At 40.9% G+C, this 21912-nt stretch overlaps 2 protein-coding genes across 4 annotated transcripts; both read left to right on the top strand.

Moving 5' to 3' along the window:
- The first annotated feature begins 3939 nt into the window (after positions 1 to 3939).
- On the top strand, positions 3940 to 14585 carry LOC125527594 (putative LRR receptor-like serine/threonine-protein kinase At1g06840). 3 transcript variants are annotated; one of them, XM_048692112.2, is made up of 20 exons: positions 3940 to 4435; positions 8429 to 8631; positions 8808 to 8961; positions 9056 to 9127; positions 9221 to 9292; positions 9490 to 9633; positions 9716 to 9787; positions 9870 to 9941; positions 10268 to 10342; positions 10418 to 10486; positions 10609 to 10677; positions 10761 to 10832; positions 11081 to 11167; positions 11283 to 11351; positions 11730 to 12223; positions 12439 to 12588; positions 12915 to 13198; positions 13305 to 13356; positions 13490 to 13740; positions 13844 to 14585. In XM_048692112.2, exons 2-20 carry the CDS (start codon positions 8535 to 8537, stop codon positions 14336 to 14338), a joined length of 2850 nt encoding a protein of 949 aa, XP_048548069.1. In that variant the 5' UTR covers positions 3940 to 4435; positions 8429 to 8534; the 3' UTR covers positions 14339 to 14585. The 3 variants fall into 3 exon arrangements, with proteins under 3 accessions (XP_048548069.1, XP_048548068.1, XP_048548067.1); XM_048692111.2 differs by lacking the exon at positions 3940 to 4435 and adding an exon at positions 6956 to 7106; XM_048692110.2 differs by lacking the exon at positions 3940 to 4435 and adding an exon at positions 7513 to 7995.
- A 2096-nt stretch (positions 14586 to 16681) lies between these two features.
- On the top strand, positions 16682 to 19460 carry LOC125527593 (23 kDa jasmonate-induced protein-like). The gene is made up of 3 exons (XM_087516374.1): positions 16682 to 16695; positions 18925 to 19180; positions 19275 to 19460. Exons 1-3 carry the CDS (start codon positions 16682 to 16684, stop codon positions 19458 to 19460), a joined length of 456 nt encoding a protein of 151 aa, XP_087372500.1.
- Positions 19461 to 21912: the final 2452 nt, after the last annotated feature.

The raw sequence follows: 21912 nt of genomic DNA, 5'->3' as shown, positions 1-21912 counted from the left end.
CTTAACATTGTGCCCTCAAAGTTGCTGGCATTGACATGCCCATGATCAGGAAAACAGAACCATCATGCAACACTTGAGCTAGTCTTAGAGGCCAGACTAAGAATACTTATTACCGTTTATTATTCCACACGTGCATATGAGTCTTCCTCCGAGCCTCGTGTTATTGCAGATTCGAGGACCATAACAGTTATAGCATGGAACATAAACATAATTATGAACTTGGAGATAAATAATATTATTTATTATTGCCTCTAGGGCATATCTCCTACACCAAATTCCTCAACAAGCCCTTGACCACGTGATACATCTTCCTATGGCCGAGAAAGCTCATCTATTATCACTGCGGATTGTGCCATGCATGTTGTGGATATATGCCTTGTCCGACACCGAGGTTACATATATCTCCACATCTTGCATTGAGCAATGATTTTTATTTTATGGGCAGTAAATATTGTGGCATGTTAATATATAGCTCCCCTCGCATCTCATCTGCCAGCTCCCCTCACATGTATGTCCTCATCAGCACTCCCTCATCCCTCTTTAATTCTTCTCAGCTGGAGCTTCCTGTACAACTACAACAGATTGTGCCATGGAATGATGAGCTCATCGCTATGGGTTGTCTTTCGCATATATAAACTCTACAGCTAGCGCCCCAGCTTAGCTTGGCCTGCACAAGATATATAGCATACAAGAGGTCGCCTTCTACAGCAACACCATGGTTAGCGCGCGGTGTGCGGTGACATGCTTGTCATTGTCATGCATTGCCATGCCTTCCGCCGTGATATGTCAACCTAGCCCGCGGAATGGGTAGAGGTGAATATGGACAACTGGGCACTCTTTGAAGCGGGTTATCCGATTCGGAGGAGCACGGTACGTAGTTTCTTGCATGAGCCCGGAACGATGGGGAGGAAGGAACCACTAGTAGAATACAGGGTTTTGGTTGAGGCCAGGATAAGGGCATTAATCCTGATTCACTCACGAATCGGGACCAAAGGGGGCATCAGTCCCGGTTCGTGAGGCCAGGCCATCGGCCGGGCCTCGAGGGCCATCAGTCCCAGTTCGTCTGACCCCTTTTGTTCCGGTTCCAGGCACGAACCGAGATCAATGGGCCTCGCTCCTGGCTCACAACCTTTATCCCGACTGGTGGCTGGAATTGGGACCAAATGTAGTCCTTTAGTCCCGGTTTTAGCCACCAACCGTGACTAAAGAGAGGCCTATATATACCCCCGCCCCTCCCCGCTAGCAGAGCAGTGCACTGCTTTGTTTTTTGGCCGGCCGTGGGAGAGCTTTGTGGTGCTCTAGCTCACCTCCTATGCACATGAGGTGTACGATGAAATGCCCGAGCAACATTTAAGCTTTCTCCTCTCGAAGCTCCTTGTTCAAGCTCCATTTTCCTCAAGATTTGTCTAGATTTGACAGTCCGTCCTGTTACGTCCCCGTCCTCACCGCCGTCGATCGCCCATGCCGATCTTGTCGCCGACACCACCGTGGTGAGCCTCTTGTTCTTATCTTCTTTAAAAAAAATGTACTTGTATGATTTAGATAGATACTTGTATAATTTTCTTACTTTTATTATTGTTTGGTATTATATAGTGCGATGGTTTTGGTATCCGCCTCTGTGGGCCCTCGTCCTGTCTATGATTCGGATGTGGTATATATTATCTTTTATAACAATTTGTTTCATTTAGTGTTTATGACAATTATGCCGACCAACGTGACATAGATGTTTTTATCTAGAAGGTATGTGAACCGAAAATTCTAGCCGACCCATATTGTCTTTTTTTTTTGCGGGTGAACCTAATCTATTGTCGAGAGGTTAAATTTAGTTGAAAAAGAAAACAATTACTTGAATTTCTTTTTGAAAAGAATTGAGGCCCTCTGGAACCGGGACTAGTTCCATGTGTTTCTACTAGTGAACAACAACCATTTGTACTATGCACATAGACCTCACCCTTGAAAACCCGAGCACTCCCATGCCGAAATTATCGCCGATTCGCTCTCAGGACGGCGCTATTTTCAGCCCCTGGGAGGTCAAACGACTGGAGATGCTCTTAGCTTTAGAGGGCATCAGTGAACAAGCCCTCTTCGCACGCACACGTACAGTAAGGCAAAAATAATTTGCAAGCATGGTGTCATCCCCCCTCGGAAAAAAAGAAGAAGTACAATTCTGTTTCTACCTCTCGCACTCAGCTCCCTCTCGATCCGATCTCTCGCTCACCAACCGGATCGTTGAACGTCGCGCGCTGCCTCTCTCCCTTGCAGTCTCTCTCCCTCGCATGCATTTCTAAATTTGTTTTGTCAATATTCTAGCTAGCAATGTGTAACCTCCATGTGTATAAGTAGTACAGATCCTGGGAATGCCAGCTTTGAGAAAAAAAAATAGGGCCATAAGCATATCTCGCACGTCACACTCTATCTAGTTTGATGTATTTGCATGATAATATGGTAGCAGAATCATTCATGATTAATGTTGCTGCCGAATTATGCCCTTCATTTAATCCCAGAATGAAACTAAAGGCATTTGTTTTAAACAGATTTTTTTTGTTTGCGGAGGGTAAAAAGAAAATCCATGAATAAGAAAGAATATTTCACAGGTAGGAGTTCATCCCGCATCTAGTGCCTTTTTCACCTTAAAAGTGGTGCCGGCCCATTTAGTGCCTTTTTCACCGGTTTCTCATTTTTAGTTTTCAATTTTCAATTTTTAAATTATTTTAATTTAAAATTTTCATTTTGTTAATTTCTTGAACGTTTTCACAATTTTTTAAACTTGATTCTATTCAATTTTTTGTGAACTTTTGAATTTTTAAAATTCGTTAAATTTTTTCCTTAAACTTTTTCAATGCTTTTTAAAATAATTCATGATCTTTTCAATTTATCGAACCTTTTTGTCAATTTTCATGAACTGTTTTAAAATTTTTTGTTTCTTAATTTCTGAATTTATTTTTCAAATTTCATGAACTTTTCAATATATTGAACGTTTTTGTCATTTTTCATGAATTTTTATCAAATTGGTTGTTTCTAAGTTTTGTGAATTGTTTTCCCAAATTTTCTAAACTTTTCCAATTTATTGAAATTTTTAAAAAAGTTATGAACTATTCTTAGTTATTTATTATTTTCCCATTTTTGTGAATTTTTCCCAAATTGAAAACTTTCTAAGTATTGAAGTTTTTTTTTAAATTCTTCAACCTTTTCTCAAATTTGTTAACTTTTTTCAATATTCGAAAACTTTTTTATACTTATTGAACTTCTTTTTCAATTTTCACGACATACTTTAAAATTTGGTAAACTGTTTTCGTTTTTGTGAAATTTTATATTTTTCAAATTCATGAAATATTTTCAAATCCAAAAACTTCTTTTGAACCCATGATTTTTCTGATTTTTTTAAAAAATCACATTTTTTATTTTAAAAGTCAACAATGGACTAGTCAACCGCGACCGATGAACTATGGACCGAGCTACCAGGAAAAACTGTGCATCACAGAGTGAGCGCTCCCCTATTGTTTTGTACCGGCCGACAGGCGAAGGCACTGCATTCGCTAAGTCGCGCTTAAGGCGCCGAAGAGGAGGGCTCTATGAGCTCACAAGGGGCCCATGCAAGGACTAGCAACTGATACAAGGCTGAAGTGTGATGCATTGAACAACTCGACTCTCCTCTAAGAACAGCTGAATCCATCTTTTTTCTTAATACTCCCTCCGTTCCGAATTAATTGTCTTAATTTTGTCTAGATACAGAGATATCTAGCACTAAAATGAGTCTAGATACATCCGTATCTAGACAAATCTAAGGAGTAATTCGGAAGGGAGGGAGGGAATAGGTGATCTACTCCCTCTCTTACGAAATATAGGTCGTTTAACGATCTACAGTGCAAATTTTGCCAAGCTACGAATTTTCGCGACTTTTCCTTTCTACCCTCACCAGTCGCTCCCCGTCGCCGCTCTCTCCCCACTCGCCTCTCTCTCTCTCTCTCTCTCTTGCGCGACGCTGTCCTCCCCGTCACCGCCCTCTCCTTGTCGATGCTCCATCTCCCCCCCTCTCACCGGTATCTTGCTCTGCACCGCGGCCTAGCTCACAGCTCCCCACCATCCTGATTCATGTCGCACCGCTAATCCGCCTGCAGCAGTAGAGACACAAAGCTTCCATTTTTATGCGCCGGCGATGCGCTGCTGGGCGAGGAGGAGCTGCATCCGCGTGCGCTGGTGCTAGATCTCAATGCGCCGGCGCTCGATCTGCTTTGTGGAGAGGCGTGAAGGAGGCGCTGAAGCGGAGCCCGAGCGGCGCCGGCGCGGGCGTGAAGACGGCGGCGTGGGGAGCTGGAGCCCGAGCGGGAGGAGTTGGAGCCGCATCTGGACGTCGCCGTGATGAGGAGCTGGAGCCTCATCTGGACGCCGCCATGAGCTGGACTTCCCCCGACCACGACGACCCCGACGCCTTGAGGTTTGTTGATGCTTGAGCTTGCTGTAATGAATGGATTCTTCTTGTACTTCAGCTTGACTGTACTCCAGAGGCTGGATGGATGATGGGGTAGGATTAGTTAGTGGATGCGTTAGTGAGTCTGGATGGAGTAGGATTAGTTAGTGGATCAGACCCAGATTAGTTAGTGGATGCATTAGGAGTAAAATTCAGTAAGATGTGTACTGTCTCAAAATTTAAGAAGTCCAGCTCTGAAATTCAGTAAGATATGTACTGTACTCTCTGAACTCTGAAGTTAATGGATGGAGTATTTGAACTCTGAACTCTGGAATTTGTACTGTCTCAAAATTCAGTAAGATTTGTATTGTACTTGAGCTCTAAAATTCAGTAAGATTTGTACTATACTTGAGCTCTGAAATTTAGTAAGATTTGTACTGTCTCAAAATTCAGTATTTGTACTCGTTAATGTATTGCAGTAGCTGATGCAAGCTGATTTAGGAGTACATCATTTAAAGTAAAGAATGTGTAAGTTTACTGTCAAGTTTCTGGAGTTCCTGTAGTAGCCCTACTGTCAATTTCCTGTTAACTTGCTACCCCTGTCAGTTTCCTGGAGTTCCAGGAGTAGAGTAGTGCACTGCTCTTGTTTGAGTAATTAACTGAAACCTTTTCAGTTAATTAAAATTTGTTGTATACTGCTTGCTTGCATCAGTAGTGCACTACTCTTCTTGCTTGCACTTGAGTGCGCGCACACACACAAGGGTAGCTTCAGGCTCTCTCCTGGCCATGGAGCCATGGGCTGTGAATATTAAGCACGAAACAGGGGTCTCCTTTCCTCTTAAGCAAAGTAAGTACTCCATTATGATGCAAATTGTTGGAATATCTTTCTGAAATTTTGAAAAAGGAATCAAGACCTACAGTTTTACCCAATTTGTCATTCTTTCTGTATGCACACATTTGGCATTCTTCTACTCTTATCATATTGGCGTATTTGTATACTCCATTTTGGCATTTTTGGCATTCTTCTGTCTACACACATTCTGAATTTTGGCATTTGGGAGTATTGATATACAGTTTTACAGGGAGTATTTTGCACTGAAAATTCTGCCAAATTAGTAGCAAGTCTGTACACCGTACAATAATTTGAACAAATACTGATGGAGTATCACTTGAATCATTGGCAACAAATATCTTGAATTACTCATGTCTTGAATTATTGGCAGCAAATACTCCATCAGTACATCTATTGAATCACTGGAGTATCTCTGAATTGTGATACTGATGGAGTACTCTTGTCTTCAAATTATCAGTTCAAATTTAGTGATATCTCTGAATTATACTCCATCAGTACTGCCAGATTCAGTTAGCTTGTTCACATTATTTGTTGAATTATCGGCAGCAAACATCTCCTGAATCAAATGCAGGCAGCAGCTCAGGTTGAGGAGATGAACCTGGGCAGCTGCCGAGCCCAGCAACAGCTTGAGGAAGAGCCTCGACCTGGGCGTGCACGTGCCAGGAGGAGCTCCTGGACGTGGGAGAGGAGGAGTGTCTGGGCTGGAGGTGGAGGCGCCTGGACCTAGGCGCAGTCGCTGGATGTGGGGGCAAGGTGAGGGCGGAGGTGGAGGGCGAGGGCGGAGGTGGGGGCGGAGCTGGAGGGCTGAAGGTAGAAGACGAAGCAGGATTCAAGTTTAAACTCGGGGTAGTACAATCCTTTTGCACGATTTCACCTGGTCGGAACAAGGTCGCCAGCGACCTATATTTCGGAACGGAGGGAATATATTACGTACTCCTAGTAATTGAATGGTTCCATGATTTCTCGCACGTGCTTAATTACCATGCAGATGCAGATGTGATGTGAAGTTGGATTAAGGTTGGTTTAATTATTCGGCATTGTCCTGTCCCGCGTTTTATTAATACTCCCTCTATTTCAAAATATAGTGCGCCCGCGCTTTCCGAGGTCCAACTTTGATCATAAATTTAACCAATGAAACCAGTGATCGGTCTTGGTAGTTAAATTTACGGTTAAAGTTGAAGCACGAGGATAGAGGAAGCACTACATTGTGGAATGGAGGGAGTGCCTCATTAATTATTAATGATGAGATGGCTTGGAAGGAAAATGCGTATTACAAAGTAGTGAGACGGGTGGATGGGCAGGCCGCTATTTGACTGCTTCGTCCTGTTGACTCTTAAGATTTTACGAAGTCACTGTAGGCGTCTCGTAGTTGAGGAGAACGTTTCCTCCCATTGAAAGCGTATCGTCGGAATTTCTGAAATAAATCCAAGATAAATGCGAGCACCAGGATTTGAACCCTGATGGATTGGGAATACCACTGTCCACCTAATCATCTCAATCAGAGGTTGGTTCGCAATTTACTTTTACTTAGAAAAAAAGGAAGATAGTGTTGGCATGGTTTTGTCATGTGAAAGAGGGTATACTCCTTGGTTTGCATAAATAAATAAATAAATAAATACAGTAAATAGTTAGGGTTTAATTTGTGTGACCAACAAACACATCACATTGTGGTGCGGGAGGGAGGGACCCAGGTGTCACTCAGGTGAGACTAGCATCCATCCTACCTCCCTCACCCAACCCTACCCACTGGCCACTGCGCGACCTGAGGTTGGGTTGTTCCCGTCGTGGTGGGATTGCGGCGGCAACGGTAGAGAGGGAGCATGGGCAGTGGCGGCGAGACTTCAGGTATTCCTTCCCATGCCCCCTCCCCCTCTCCCTCTCCCTCTCCCTGTTGACTCCGTCTTATTCTGCCTGCCTGCTGGTATTATGATAGGGTTGTCAAAGTTGGATTAGATTAGGTTTGTTTTGCTGGCCATTGATGTATGGAGGGAGGGAGGAAGCTACCTTGCTTGGTTCGGTTGACATCAATATGAATATGAATGGGAGGGATGGATGGATGGATGGATTCAATGGCCGGCCAAAAGTACTAGGGAGTATTACTAGTCGTCGTCTGAGGTGGGTGGTGAGGTCAGTCAGGGGAAGCAGCAGGGGAGGGGAACAAATGGTGAGGCAGGTGCCACCAACCACGATTACCCTACTACATTAGTAGGGTAATAACATTAGTCAACAATTGCCCTGCCTCCCTCACTTTTCAATTGCTTGCTTTCCCAACTTCATTTTCAATGCCTTTTTTTTGCGTGGAAAGAAAAAAAGAAAAAGGATTGATTTGTTCCTCCTTTGTCTTTGTGGTTGGTTGGATTGATTGATTGATTGATTCAAAGCAAGGACAAGGAACTGGTCTTCACTTGTATTGGATTGGATTGGATTCAACAAATTGAGCAAGAAAGATCAGAGAAAAAAAAACGGCTGTCCCTTTCCTCCCCATTAATCCCCTGCTCTGCTCTGCTCCCCAACCGATCACAATAGAATACTTGACAATTCTCTACTCGACTCCCTCCATCCGTGTTTGTTGCTTACTTACTCCTTGCATTTTTCAATCATTCTTCTTCTTGGTGCATCCCCAACCATCCCTCCCTTCTTCTACCCTTTGCTTGCTTGCTTGCTTGTCCTTTCTGCTGCTGCGGAACCCTCGGCCTATCCCAGTCCTCAGTTTTCCGGTTCTTACCATTACCAGGTGAGTGAGTCCAGCTTCGTCCGTTTCATCGTTCATCTCTATGCTTCCCTCCTTCATGCCATGCTATATATCAAACAATCAATCTATCGATGATGCTGCCTTTCCTTCCATGATTGCTTGCTTGCTTGCTTGTTACCTTCCTTCGCGCTATCTCACAAGGATTTGCTTGCTTGCGCTGCTCTCAGCAACACCAAAATTATTTTCATTCTTTGTATGCTTCTTCCTTCCGCCAAATTCTCCTTTTTATGTGTATTGCTCTTACTTTGGGGTGCTCGCCAAATTCTCCTTCCTTAGAGACTGCATGATTTTCCCTCCCACACAACCGCTCCTTACACAACAAAACCCCCAAATACTACTATAAGATCAGCACAACCACGCTGCTTTCTGTATCTCTGGATCATGACAAGTAACTGTTGTTTCTCCTTTTTTTCAGAATATGAAGACCGCCATCACAGAGAGCCTCCTGCATTGCTGAAACCTGAATATTACTTACTGCCAACAACTTGGGGGAATTTTCTCCTCTCCTCTGCAACGGCGCCATGCTGCCCTTGTATATCTGCTCTGCTATCTTCACATTATTATATTTCGCACATGTGCAGCAACCGACGGCTGCACAGATCACAGCACCATGGGAAGGTAAAATCCATCCATCCATCCATCTTAACCACCACCATACATACCTCTTTTAAATTTTTGTTTGGTATTGTACATATTCTTCTTATGTTTACATTCTTCTATATCCTCCTTGCATTATCATGAGAGCTAGAGAATGACTAACTAGTTGCTCTGCATTTCATTTGGTTCAACTGCAGTCAATGCTTTGAGAGCTATAAGAGGCAGCTTGAGTGATCCAAATGGATTTCTCAACAACTGGAACCGTGGAGATCCATGCGTCGCGAATTGGACCCGTGTTATCTGTTACAACGTAACAGCAAAAGATGATGGTTACTTCCATGTGCAAGAACTGTATGTCATCTCTCATATATATCCTTCCTGTGATGGAAATATGTTTCACTTGGTGATTGATATATTTTTCCTCCTACTATATATGTGGTTACAGGCAGCTTCTACGGTTGGGTTTATCCGGGACTTTAGCTCCTGAGCTTGGCCAGCTTTCCCGCATGAAAATTATGTAAGTGGAGTCGGTTCAGCTGCGTAATTATCGCATGGATTGCACAATTAATGAAGGGGGGGACTGACTACTTCTTTTAATTTCCTTTCAAAGGGATTTCATGTGGAACAAAATCACTGGGAGCATTCCTAAGGAGGTCGGCAACATTACTTCTCTGGAACTATTGTAAGTCGCTCCAAATCTACACCACTGATTGATTTGATTACAAACAAACATGGTCTGCCTGAATCAGTTTCCTTCATATCCTTCCTGTTGGACATGGTGGTTATCATTTTCCAATAAATACTTGTTCCTCTGACCCTGAGATGATTGCACAATTGATGTTGCTCATGTAACAATGTGTCCATTGCTTATGTTTGCAGGCTCGTAAATGGGAACCAGCTGTCTGGTTCTTTACCAGATGAAATTGGCCTCCTTCCTAATCTTAACAGGATTCAGATTGATCAGAACAATATATCCGGACCCATACCTAAATCATTCGCTAACCTGAACAAGACCAAGCACTTGTAAGTAGAATATGTTTTTGCCTCTCTGTTAACTTGTAATCGTGATCCTTGTTACCCTAATGGATTTCCAATTTCTGTGCAGTCACATGAACAACAATTCATTGAGTGGTCAGATTCCACCTGAATTGTCAAGGTTACCTTCACTTGTTCACATGTAAGTACCTGACCTGACCACTGCACCCACCATAATAATTGTTTTTCATATATACCCTACTGACAGTATAATTCATTTGCAGGTTGTTGGATAACAATAACCTATCGGGCTATCTCCCTCCAGAATTAGCGCAGCTACCGAAACTGCTCATCATGTACGAAGCCTACTATTGTGCAGTAGTTTGAATATTATTCAATCCTTGATCATGAATCGGACTAAAATTTTCGGTTGTAGATGAAGCTCATGAGAAGTAGTTCCTCTGTATTTGTTTTTCTGTAGCTTAAATTAATACTAGTTACTAATCGGACTAGTGTTCTTTATGATAACTTGCTCAATAGTAATACTGGGAAGTTGCTTTAACTGGCATTAGCACAGTTATTAGTTGTTTGGGATTACTTATGATTTCACCCTGACCTTTACGGCTTTATTTCCTGCCATCAGTAAACCACTAGTAATTACGTGTTTTCAAAATGATTCCAGCCAGCTAGACAATAACAACTTCTCGGGAAGCTCGATTCCTCCATCTTATGGCAATATCACCACACTTCTGAAATTGTAAGTATGTTGTATATCTGTCTGCCTTGTTTAGCTATCTGCTCACATGACTAATGGATATGGTCCCTCCATCAGGAGTTTGAGGAACTGCAGCTTGGAAGGCCCTGCTCCTGATGTCAGTGGAATACCGCAGCTTGGCTACTTGTATGCATCCAATTCTGAAACTGCATATTACAGTACCTTATATGGAACAATCTTATACTTGCTCTGATCTCTCTTTCTTTCTTTCTTTCTTTCTTTCTTTCTTGTGCTGGTGTTTCTTTCAGGGATGTTAGTTGGAATCAGTTGACGGGTCCCATACCATCCGGCCAACTAGCAAGCAACATAACTACAATGTATACAACAAATAAAGCTTGTGCCATTTTGTTTCATAGAAACTTCCATTTTAAGTTTGCACTCACTTTTGCAAGCTGTGCAGAGATTTTTCCCACAACCGTCTTAACGGTTCTATTCCTGCAAGTTTCTCCGGCCTTCCTAATCTACAAAGACTGTAGGTCTCACAGTGCTCTTCTTCATTATTTGATATGTACCAAGGAGAACTTTAGAGGGGGGATGCTCTTCTTCATTATTGCTCATTCGGTCAATAGTAGTGATAATATAGTTAACATCAGTCTAACAAAGAAGTTGACTAATCATTGTTACTCCTTAGGGCCTGCTCGTCCATAATAGAGCACTGTTGATGAATGTTCAGTCGAATCAGACAGCTGACCTTATTTTATTTTTGTGGTGTTGATTCAGGTCATTGGACAATAATAACTTGGATGGCTCTGTTCCATCTGATGTTTGGCAAAATATCGATTTCAGTGGAAACAGAACCCTGATATTGTAAGGCCATCACAAGTTGAACCTTTTGTTTCACCTCTTTGACTCCCGAGAACGGTTTAATTAGCATATTTCTTTGGAACTGATAGTCTAATACTCTCCTTTGAATATTTTGCAGGGATTTCCACAACAACGGTCTCACGAATCTGTCAAATCCTCTTACGCCCCCTGCTAATGTTACCATCCTGTATGCATTTCTACTGAACAATTTCTTTGTTCATTTTAAAATTAGAAAAAACTTGACCTACTTGAACCATTAGAAAGATTCTATGTTGACACCCTGGAATTGGTCAGACAATCTTTGTTTGATAAAAGAAAAAAATCTGCTGTTGACTGGTACTATAGCTTGAATAGTAGTCTTAACTTCCACATGTTATCTACGACTATATGCTGCAACTACATACTGGATATTTAACCTCACAATTCGAAAAAAGAGTTTCATTCACACGATTAAGTGGAGAAACAATCGTGTTGGAGTTTTCAGACCCATTTATTTGCTGCAGCAGATTTATTTGACGTTGCCAGTACCTCATATACATTTCCTTTATGCACATGGCATGTTTAGGTTATCTGGAAACCCCGTATGTCAATCCCAGAACCAACTGAACATAGCTCAGTATTGTCAATCAACTCCAGAAGTTACCGCCGAAGGAGGCTCCATAGATAACAGCACACTTTGTGCGCCATGCGCAACCGACTTTCCTTTAGAAAGCGTACTCAAGGCTCCAAATCCATGTTCATGTGGCGTTCCACTGTACGTCGATTATCGGCTGAAGAGTCCAGGATTCTGGGATTTTGTTCCCTATGAAGCGCAGTTTCAGGAGTACCTGTCGTCGGGGCTCTTTCTCAACTCGTACCAGCTGGAAGTTACCACTTTCATGTGGGAAGAAGGCCCAAGGCTGAAGATGACGCTGAAGCTGTTCCCAAACAACACCATTCTTTTCAATTCGCGTGAAGTGGAGAGACTGAGATACATGTTCACAGGGTGGCTCATCGCGGACTCGGATATATTTGGGCCCTATGAGCTTATCAACTTCAACCCAGGGTGGTATGAGAACGGTATGTATGCATGCTATTTTATCTTCACTCCACTCCATATTCCGTTTCGTTGCAATCTTTTGTCGCGATGTTTGTATCAGTGATCAACACGTGCCTACAGCCGTACAGCAGAGCAACATATAGTAGCTTGTTTTCTTAAAATCTTTTCTAGTTAGGGTTACTCGTGGTAGAATTATTGAAGAGATAAGTCACATTTCCCTATGCTTTCTTTTCAGTACTGTCGCGTGGTACAAAGAAAAGTCTCAGTACAGGTGCCATTGTTGGTATTGTCATCGCAGCATTTGCTGCAGCGGCAGTTCTGTCATCACTCATTACTCTCATCATATTGAGAAGGCGTTCAAGACAGTTTTCAAAGAAACGCACCGGTAAGCCCCTCATTTCTACCTTCTTTGGTCTAAAACTGTTAGATGATTCAATCTCGTTTTCAACAAAGTGTAATAATAATGTTTCAGTAGTCCACTTTTATTTATTTATTACTCCCTCCGTCCCATAATGTAAGAACGTTTTTGAAACTATACCAGTGTAAAAAACGTTCTTGTATTATGGGACAGAGGGAGTAGAACACACTTCTTTTTGCTTCTGATTTTGTTAATTAGTACAGAGTTGCGGCACTGTACATATTGTTCTTTTGACTTTTCAATATGAGTTTGCTATTCAGTTGCACGATGAAAATATTCTATTGGCTTTGCAGCGAAAAGGATTCCGATGAAAATTGATGGCGTGAAAGACTTCACTTTCGAAGAATTATCAAACTGTACAAATGATTTCAGTGAGTCGGCACTAATTGGTCAAGGAGGGTATGGAAAAGTATACAGGGGGGTGTTGGCTGATGGAAAAGTAGCAGCAATAAAACGTGCACAGGAGGGATCTCTTCAGGGTTCCAAGGAGTTCTTCACGGAGATAGAATTGTTGTCCAGGCTGCATCACCGAAACCTCGTTTCTTTGCTTGGCTATTGCGACGAAGAGGATGAGCAGGTTGCTATTTTCCCCTGCAACTTTTGTTTTTCTATAAACTAATAATCAAAACTACAAATGTTGCTATGATGATACAAACATACTAATAAAAAAACATGTATTGCAGATGCTGGTGTACGAGTACATGCCAAATGGTACTCTACGTGATCATCTTTCAGGTTAGAACTTGTTTTCGATCTGTAGCCACCTCAAAATTATCATGCTTTTTTGGTCGCTTGCAAACTATTTTTGCCTGTCCTGTGTCGAAAGTTGCTCTAACTTGCCGGTGCTTCATTTACGTAATACTAACAGCTAAAGCTAGAGAGTCTCCAAGTTTTCCCATGAGGCTACGAATCGCACTGGGATCATCACGGGGCATCCTGTATCTGCACACGGAAGCCGACCCTCCGATATTCCATCGCGACATCAAGGCCAGCAACATCTTACTGGACTCCAAGTTTGTAGCCAAGGTTGCTGATTTCGGCCTGTCGCGGCTTGCTCCGCTGCCAGACACAGAGGGGAGCGCCCCTGGCCACGTGTCCACCGTCGTCAAGGGCACTCCGGTGAGCAGACTCTTCTCTTATATATATATATATATATATATATATATATATATATATATCTGCATTATTGATTGGTTGAGTTGGCTTTGTGTACAATTGGCAGGGTTATCTTGACCCGGAGTATTTCCTGACGCACAAGCTGACGGACAAGAGCGACGTGTACAGCCTGGGCGTGGTGTTCCTGGAGTTGCTTACAGGGATGCAGCCCATTTCTCATGGGAAGAACCTTGTGAGGGAGGTTGTGGCGGCGAACCAGTCGGGGATGATCCTGTCGGTGGTGGATCTGCGGATGGGGGCCGTGCCGGGGGAGTGCGTGGAGCGGTTCGCCGCGCTGGGGCTGCGGTGCTGCCGGGACGAGACGGACGCGCGGCCGTCCATGGCGGAGGTGGTCAGGGAGCTGGAGACCATCTGGCAGATGACGCCCGACACGGACGGTGTGCCCTCGGAGTCGGTGGCCATGGACCCCACCCACACGCCGGCGTCGTCGTCGACAGCAACCGGGTCTCGGACGGGCAACGAGCAGTACGACATGTCGACGTCGGACGTGTCTGGCAGCAACCTTCTGAGCGGCGTGGTGCCCAGCATCAACCCTCGCTGAGAAAGATGAATTGTTTGTTTGTGTGGAGCCTGCATATGTATATATATGGTTGCTGGTGTATGGATGTGTGTAGTATGTGTCGTTTGTGCTTTTTTAGGAATTGTGCTCTGCTGCTGCTGATAGAGATTTTCGTTAGAAATTTGTGATTGTTCAAATTTCCATTTGTGTTTTCGCTGCTAGTCAGGAGTATTAGGAATTTGTGAGCTATTAGAAATTTGGTTGAAATTTGTGATCGTTGATGTTTCTATTCCCTTGTGTAATTTGCTTCATTTGGTAGAAATTTCCATCTTCTGGAAAGTGCGTGCATTAGGAAGGAATAACAAACTCGCCTACTTTTTTTTTTGAAGCAATCGTATATTTCATTAGACAATTTGTTCACAGAGATTACACATATGGTCACCGTACGAGACAAAAAGGCTTGTCAAATGAAGCTCACAAATTTCACAAGAAGTAAAACTATTATTCCATCCAAACAAATGAAGCTCACAAATTTCAACCAAATGAAGCTCACAAATTTCTAATAGCTCACATTGCCCTGTAAGTTGTGAAAATAGGAATAACAAATGAAGTGTGTTTAACTAGTAGGACTTTTACAAGCTTGCATTGTGTTTGAAAATAGGAACATGCTTATGTGTAATCTTGGGGATCCTCAGATACAATTCAGATAGATATTGGCATTGCCTACAACTCTGCTCAAGCAGCAACACTAAAGAGTCTATGCATGCTCTGTGCTGCCGCATGACTAAAGAGTGTGCAATGGCAAGTCAAGGGGGTGACTTCCATATTTCAGCTTAGGACTTAATTTATTTTATACTTTATATATAAAGTTAATGAAACTGAAAGTAAAAAAATGAAAGGAATGATTTTTTTATACTTTATATATACACGGATTTCAGTGTTTATACTTTATAAATTTCAACCGGGTCTCGGCCTGGTCTCGGCCTGGCGACAATCTTCTTAATTTATTTTATACTTTATATATACATGGATTTCAGTGTTTTCACAAGGTTACTGATGATTACTAGCAGGGATGGCATGCAAATAGTTACTTTTCATAAAATTAAGAGAAAAGTATACTTTTCGTCCCTCAACTCTTCGCAAAGTTTAGTTTTCGTCCCTCAACTCTAAAACCGGATAAAGTGCACCCCGAACTCTCAAAACCGGTCACTTTTTGTCCCTGCTGCTGAGTCAACCCAGTTTTGACCGCGCGTAAACAGTACACCCGATGAACAGTAAATTCGAAAAAAATAGCAAAAATATTCAAAAAAATCTGAAATTTTATGGCATCGAAAATACTCAGGTGCGCCACGTGCGTGCAAATTTGCATCATGTTTGGAAGTTCGAGAAGCACGCAGCAAAAAAACAAAAGTAAATGTACACTAAAGTGAACAGTAAAATAAAAAAATAGCAAAAAAATTCAAAAAATTCTGAAATTTTTTGGCATCGAGGACGCTCAGGTGGGCAAGGTGCATGCAAAATTTTGTGGTAAAATGACATCCGAGAAGGTCGTGCAAAAAAAAACAAAATAGCGTACGTGTGCGTGCCGCTTTGGGTGGTTTCCAAACCCTCGGATCTTATTTTACCACAAAATTTTGCACGCACCTTGCCCACCTGAGCATCCTCGATGCCAAAAAATTTCAGAACTTTTTTTATTTTTTTGCTTTTATTTATTTTACTGTTCACTTCAGTGTACATTTACTTTTGTTTTTTTTGCTGCGTGCTCCTCGAACTTCCAAACATGATGAAAATTTGCATGCATGTGGCGCACCTAAGTATCTTCGATGCCATAAAATCTCAGATTTTTTTGAATTTTGTTGCTATTTTTTTCAAATTTACTGTTCATCTGGTGCACTGTTCACGTGTGGTCAAAACCGGGTTGACTCAGTAGCAGGGACGAAAAGTGACCGGTTTCGAGAGTTCGGGGTGCACTCTGTCCGGTTTTAGAGTTGAGGGACGAAAACTAAACTTTGCGAAGAGTTGAGGGACGAAAAATATACTTTTCTCTAAAGTTAATGAAACTGAAAGTAAAAAATGTGAAACAGAAACTGGTAGGTGTATCAAAGTTAATGAAACTGGAAAAAAAACTGGTATGTGTAATAATTTTTTGAAAACCCAGTTTTTAAAATGGGCGAAATTGGTTTTGAAAACATATTAAAACGGTTTCTTGGAATTGAGAAACTTTTATTTAAATGAAAGGAATGATTTTTTTCAAATTCAAATATATTTATAACAGATTGCAAATCAATTTAAAGTGAGAGAGTTTGATGTATTGAAGAAAAACTTGTATTGACACTATATATGAAGTGAGAGAGATTGTTCGGTCGTACGTGTAAAGTGAGGGGCATGGCTGAAATCACGTGCGTGGGCCCTGTCTGATGAAATATGGTGAGTAAAATGGAGAAAAGAGTGAAATACAAATATACAAATTTTGAGTTGACAACATCCTATTGGTGGGAGAACCACCGGTAGCTACCGGAACCGGTAAAAAAACACTTTGCGCGCCACCACCACAATAGGAGTTGGACAAGCCTTGTTCATCCCCCTTAGCACCAACAGTTGGGCATGTGTGAGCGAGGCATCATGCCCAACAGTGATGCGGTGGGGAGAAACGCCAAACCTCCAAGGAGTAGGCCGTGTGCGGCCATCCCTTCCTGGTGCAGTGCTCGAAGAGAGCAGGGTACATTGTCGTCAATGGTTCTCCCTCAAGGCATCGGCAATGGTGAGATTCTTCCTGATCTAGTGCTCGAAGAGAGCATGGTACACCGTCGCCAGGATCGTGCGTTGAAGCCAGTGGTCCTTCTAGAGCACGATTCGCCTACCGTTACGGAGGTGGAAGATAACCGAGGCGTTGAAGAGTGCCCCCACCTTCTGGTGGATGGGCAGCTCTAGCCCATGCCACAACTTGTTGTGATCGGTCCAATACTGCCATGGCAAATTTTAACATGCTCCCTCTTACCTCGTCTTTTTACATGTGAGGTAGAGAGTTAATCAAACCACTAATTAATGAGATCAATGGCTCAGATGCATTATATACTCTTACCTCTCATGCGAAAAGAGGAGGTAAGAGCCGGCGAGTCATGTCGTGAGCGCCTCTTGGCCGTGCTCGTTGCCTACAGATTGAAGATGCCGAGGCCGCTAAATTTTTTCTGTGTATATTTCATTTTTCTGTTCCTTTCTCCTTTTCTTTTTTTGCCTTCCAAGTTTAGTTTTCCTTTTTTCATTTTTTGAAACTTCAATTTGAAAAAATGTTCATAATTTCCATTTTGTTTAAATTTTCGAAAATATTCAGAATGCCAAAATTATGTTCCTATTAAAAAAATATCGGGAACTTTAACTTTTTGTTCTCCTTTCAAAATATATTCAGCGTCCAATTGTTTTTCCAATCTTTCAAACATGTTCCGTTTTCAATAGTTATTAAAAAACTCGTGTTTTCATAAAAATATCATGTTTTCAACAAATGTTTACTAATTTCAAAAAATGTTCGTATTTTGATTTTTTTTCATGTTTTTCCAAAAAATACATGAAATTTTCAAAAAAAAAGGTTTTTCTAAAAATATTCGAGAATTACAAATTTTTTTGTTGCCAAGAATATTCGGCAATTCATAATTATTAATGTTATTGCAAATTTTAAAAAGAATCAATACAAAAATCTTTCAAATCTTAGACTGCAGTATGTTCTTAAATATTCACACTGGCCACGGGGTAGAAGGGCGCGTTTGTTCAAGTGCCTACCAACATGTGGTTGGGTCTTTGAAGTCATGAGTTCAATTCTTCAACGCGTTTTTCTTTTGGATTTTTACTCGCGCATTGCAAGCAAACGTCGTTTTGGTGTGTTGGCCGAGACGTGAACTGTTGTGTGTTGCATGCGTTTTTTGGACCGTTTACCATGGGAAAAAAAAATCTATCCAAAACAATACAAAATTTTGTGTGTCCTAGAAAAGGAAAAATAGTTTGTTCGCAATTTCGTATGTGGGCTGCGCGCGCTGTGGCCTAGCGAATCAGCCCACTTATTTTTCTGCCCATGCAGTTGGGAAAACCCTATTTGCCGCACCATATGTTAAATAGTGGGACCTTCGCACAGGTGACCAAGACTGGGCCAGACCGGTTTTATTTTTTTCTGTGTTCTATTTCTATTTCTAGTTTTCGGTTCCTTTCTCTCTTTTATCTTTTTTTGTAAATTAAATATTTTTTGTAATTTTTTTGGAATTTCCATTTTTGATCACATTTTCGAAAATATTCATAATTCCCAAATAAATCCCGTTTCAAAAACTATCCGGATCTTTAAATATATTTTCCCTCTATCTGATTTTTTCAAAATTCAAAAATGTTCTCAATTTTCCAAAAATATTTTGATTTTGCATAATTGTTCAAGATTTATAAAATGCATATTTTTCATGTTCGAAAAATATTCTGTTTTTAGTGGAATTTTGAAAAGTTCCAAATTATGTTCCTGTTTAAAAACACATTTCTAATATGTTTTAAATATGTTCCGGTTTTAAATAATTATTCAAAAAATTTGTTTGTTTACATCATATATATATATATATTCTTCTCTTTTAGATGATGAACTAACTTTTGGCGATCAGGTACGGTAATGGAATATCTGTAAAATGCCTCATCTACAATGCCACCGGTGCGACTCTGAGCTTGGCTACCTACAGCGATTGGCACGGGCATATCTATGATACACCCTACCCATCAGATATTCAGAATGGGCAGTGGGGGGCATTTCTCCACGTCCACCCACGTGGAGCTGCGGCTGGTTCAGCTGGTGCCGTTGTGTATCGTACCAAGCTCCCCTCCGGCGACGACGGCTCCTGCGATTGGTTGTTCAGCAACGGGGTAAATACTGCATGCATACATACGCTTATCTCAAAAACATGGCCAAACTCTACTATGTACGTAGTGCATATTCTTATATATTTTATGTATGCAGGCGTACACCGAAATCCGTGAGGAAGACCACTACCCAAGTGTTGGAAGCTGGGATTTTATCTACAATGAGAAGCTGGAAAATTCAAATGCCAACTCTACTGATGACAACTATGGATATGTTTCCAAGACTGACATCGGTGAAGGCAGTACCATGAACGCCCCTGGAGTTTTCCAGTTTCCCTACTAGCTAGATCTCGTTGCTAGCAGCGAGTGATTTTTGTGGTCTTCAAATCCTTGTGTGCCGAGGTAGTTTGCAGGTGTTATTTTCCTTTACTGTCTTTGTGGTGAATTTTCTAAGATCCGGTGGTCCGTGAATAATCAGGGAAGAGGACAACCAAATAGACATGTTATGTAATTTTATTTTATTTATCAGTCGTTTTGTATCAAGTTGTCCTTCTTTTGTACCGCCTATTGTTTTCCTTAATAAATACTATGTCTGTACCAAAATATTAGATGTTTCAATAATATAACTGTCAAATGGTACATACATTATGGATATTGGTAACTTCAATAGTATTAATCCAGAGATTTAATCGAACCAGTGATGATTGAATCAGATCGGTTGCCTTCTGAACCTTTGGCGCGCGCGACAGCCTTCCAATCTTTGTTCCTTCAGCCTACCGAATACAGTAGAGCCCGGCCGTTTGCAACATTTCTAGTGTTGTGCTCGCCAGTTTGCATCACCAGCCTTGTTGCGTTCGTCCAAAAATGTTTTCTGTCGTTTGCAACTTGGTTCATTCGCAGGCGTCTAGCGAATGTGAAAGATTCACGAAAAAAGTGCACGCATGGAGTCAAACTCCCGACCTCACCCTGGATAGCAGCGTTGCTAACCAGTGAAGCTGGCGACTTAGTGTGGCTAAAACTCAGCGCTAAAGTTGAAGTACCAAGTACAACGGTAGATCCTCTTTTTTTTTTTGCTCGGCTTTTATTTCGAATTGTTTGTGTGGAGCCTGCATATGTATATATATGGTTGCTGGTGTTTGGATGTGTCATGTGTGTGTCGTTTGTGCTTTTTTAGGAATTGTGCTCTGCTGCTGGTAGAAATTTTCGTTAAAAATTTGTGAGCTATTCGAAATTTGGTTGAAATTTGTAATTGTTGACGTTTCTATTCCCCTGTGTAAGTTGCTTCATCTGGTAGAAACTAGCAAAACGGTCCATGCATTGCAATTGGAGGAAAAAAATCATAATCTTTTGTTGCATCACAGAGATACATTATCACTCTAAATTTTGTGAAATCATGAACATTTTTTTAAACTTGTGAACATATTTTAAACCATGAACAATTCTCAAATTCGTTAACATTTTTATTTTTTTTAACATTTTCTAACATCAAGAACATTTTTTGAATTCATGAACATTTTATACTATTTGCAAACATTTTTCAAAAATCATGAACACTTTGTTTAACAATTTTTTTGAATCGGCGAACATTTCTAAAATGGACGAACCTTGTTTTGAAAATTGGTGGAACAAGTTTTGAAATTCACGAACATTTTTTTGACTTAACAAACATTTTCTAAAATGCATGATCATTTTATGAATCAACAACCATTTTATGAATGAATAAACTTTTTGCAAGTCACGAACAATTTTTTAAAATTTTAGGATATTTTTATACTCATGAACACTTTACTGCATCACCGAGATACACTAAATCATAATCTCCACTATCACTCTTGATATCGTGAAATCATGGACAAATTTTGAAATCATGAACAGTTTTTTGAAAACTCATGAACATATTTGAAATCGTGAAAATTTTACAAATTCATGAACACTTTTACAATTTTTTGAGCATTTTCTAAACTGAAGAACATTTTTTCAAGTAAAGAATATTTTAAAAAAATTGAGCATTTTTAAAGAACAAGTTTTTTTACAAAATCATAAACATTTTTTGAATCCACAAACATTTTATGTTTTATTAAACATTTTATTTTAAAATTCTCATTTTTTAATTTTTGGAACTTTTTTGAAGTCCCAAAATATTTAAAGTAGAAAAAAAGAAAACAGAAAAGAAAAATAAAAAATAAAAAACAAAAATTTAAAAACTGGCCGCCCTGACATGTGCCAGCCCAAACGGATCCAAATGTTCTTTGAGTTTATGTTGTGGTGTCAAACTTTCTTTGTTGGTTTGATTCTTTGAGTTTCTGTCCTCGCAGATCCAAATCGGATATGATGAGTTTATGTTGTGGTATCAAACTTTCTTTGTTGGTATGATTCTTTGTGAAGTTGAAATTTTTCATCGACACCATGGTGAAGATATCGTGATCCGATGTCCTGCACTTATAGGGAATCATCCCCGGCCCAAGTACGTTCATCGATCAAGGCTTTCGGATGGGCAACTCAAGGTGCTTTCAAAAACCATTATTGCTAATGTTTGTGCGGGTGAAAGAGTGACAACATTGTTGCTCCAGTTCAATTGCAACCTCTTTACCAAAGTTTTTGGAGTAATTCTTCTAGCAGAGATTGATACAGTTAAGACGGTGTTTCCAAGAAATTTCATTGTAATCTTTGTCATAGAAGTTACTTTATATTTTCTTGGATCTTAGATCCAAATCAGTGTACCTGTAATTGCTATGAGCATGAATAAATTATATGTGTTTCTAAAAAAAGGGTGGCGTTGGTGGGTAATATTTTAC

This window comes from Triticum urartu, chromosome 3A (genome assembly GCF_056163025.1).
Source record: "Triticum urartu cultivar PI428250 chromosome 3A, HENAU_Tu73, whole genome shotgun sequence".
Classification (NCBI taxonomy): Eukaryota; Viridiplantae; Streptophyta; class Magnoliopsida; order Poales; family Poaceae; genus Triticum; species Triticum urartu.
Note: the sequence above shows the minus strand (reverse complement) of the source record. Positions and strands in the feature narration are given on the sequence as shown.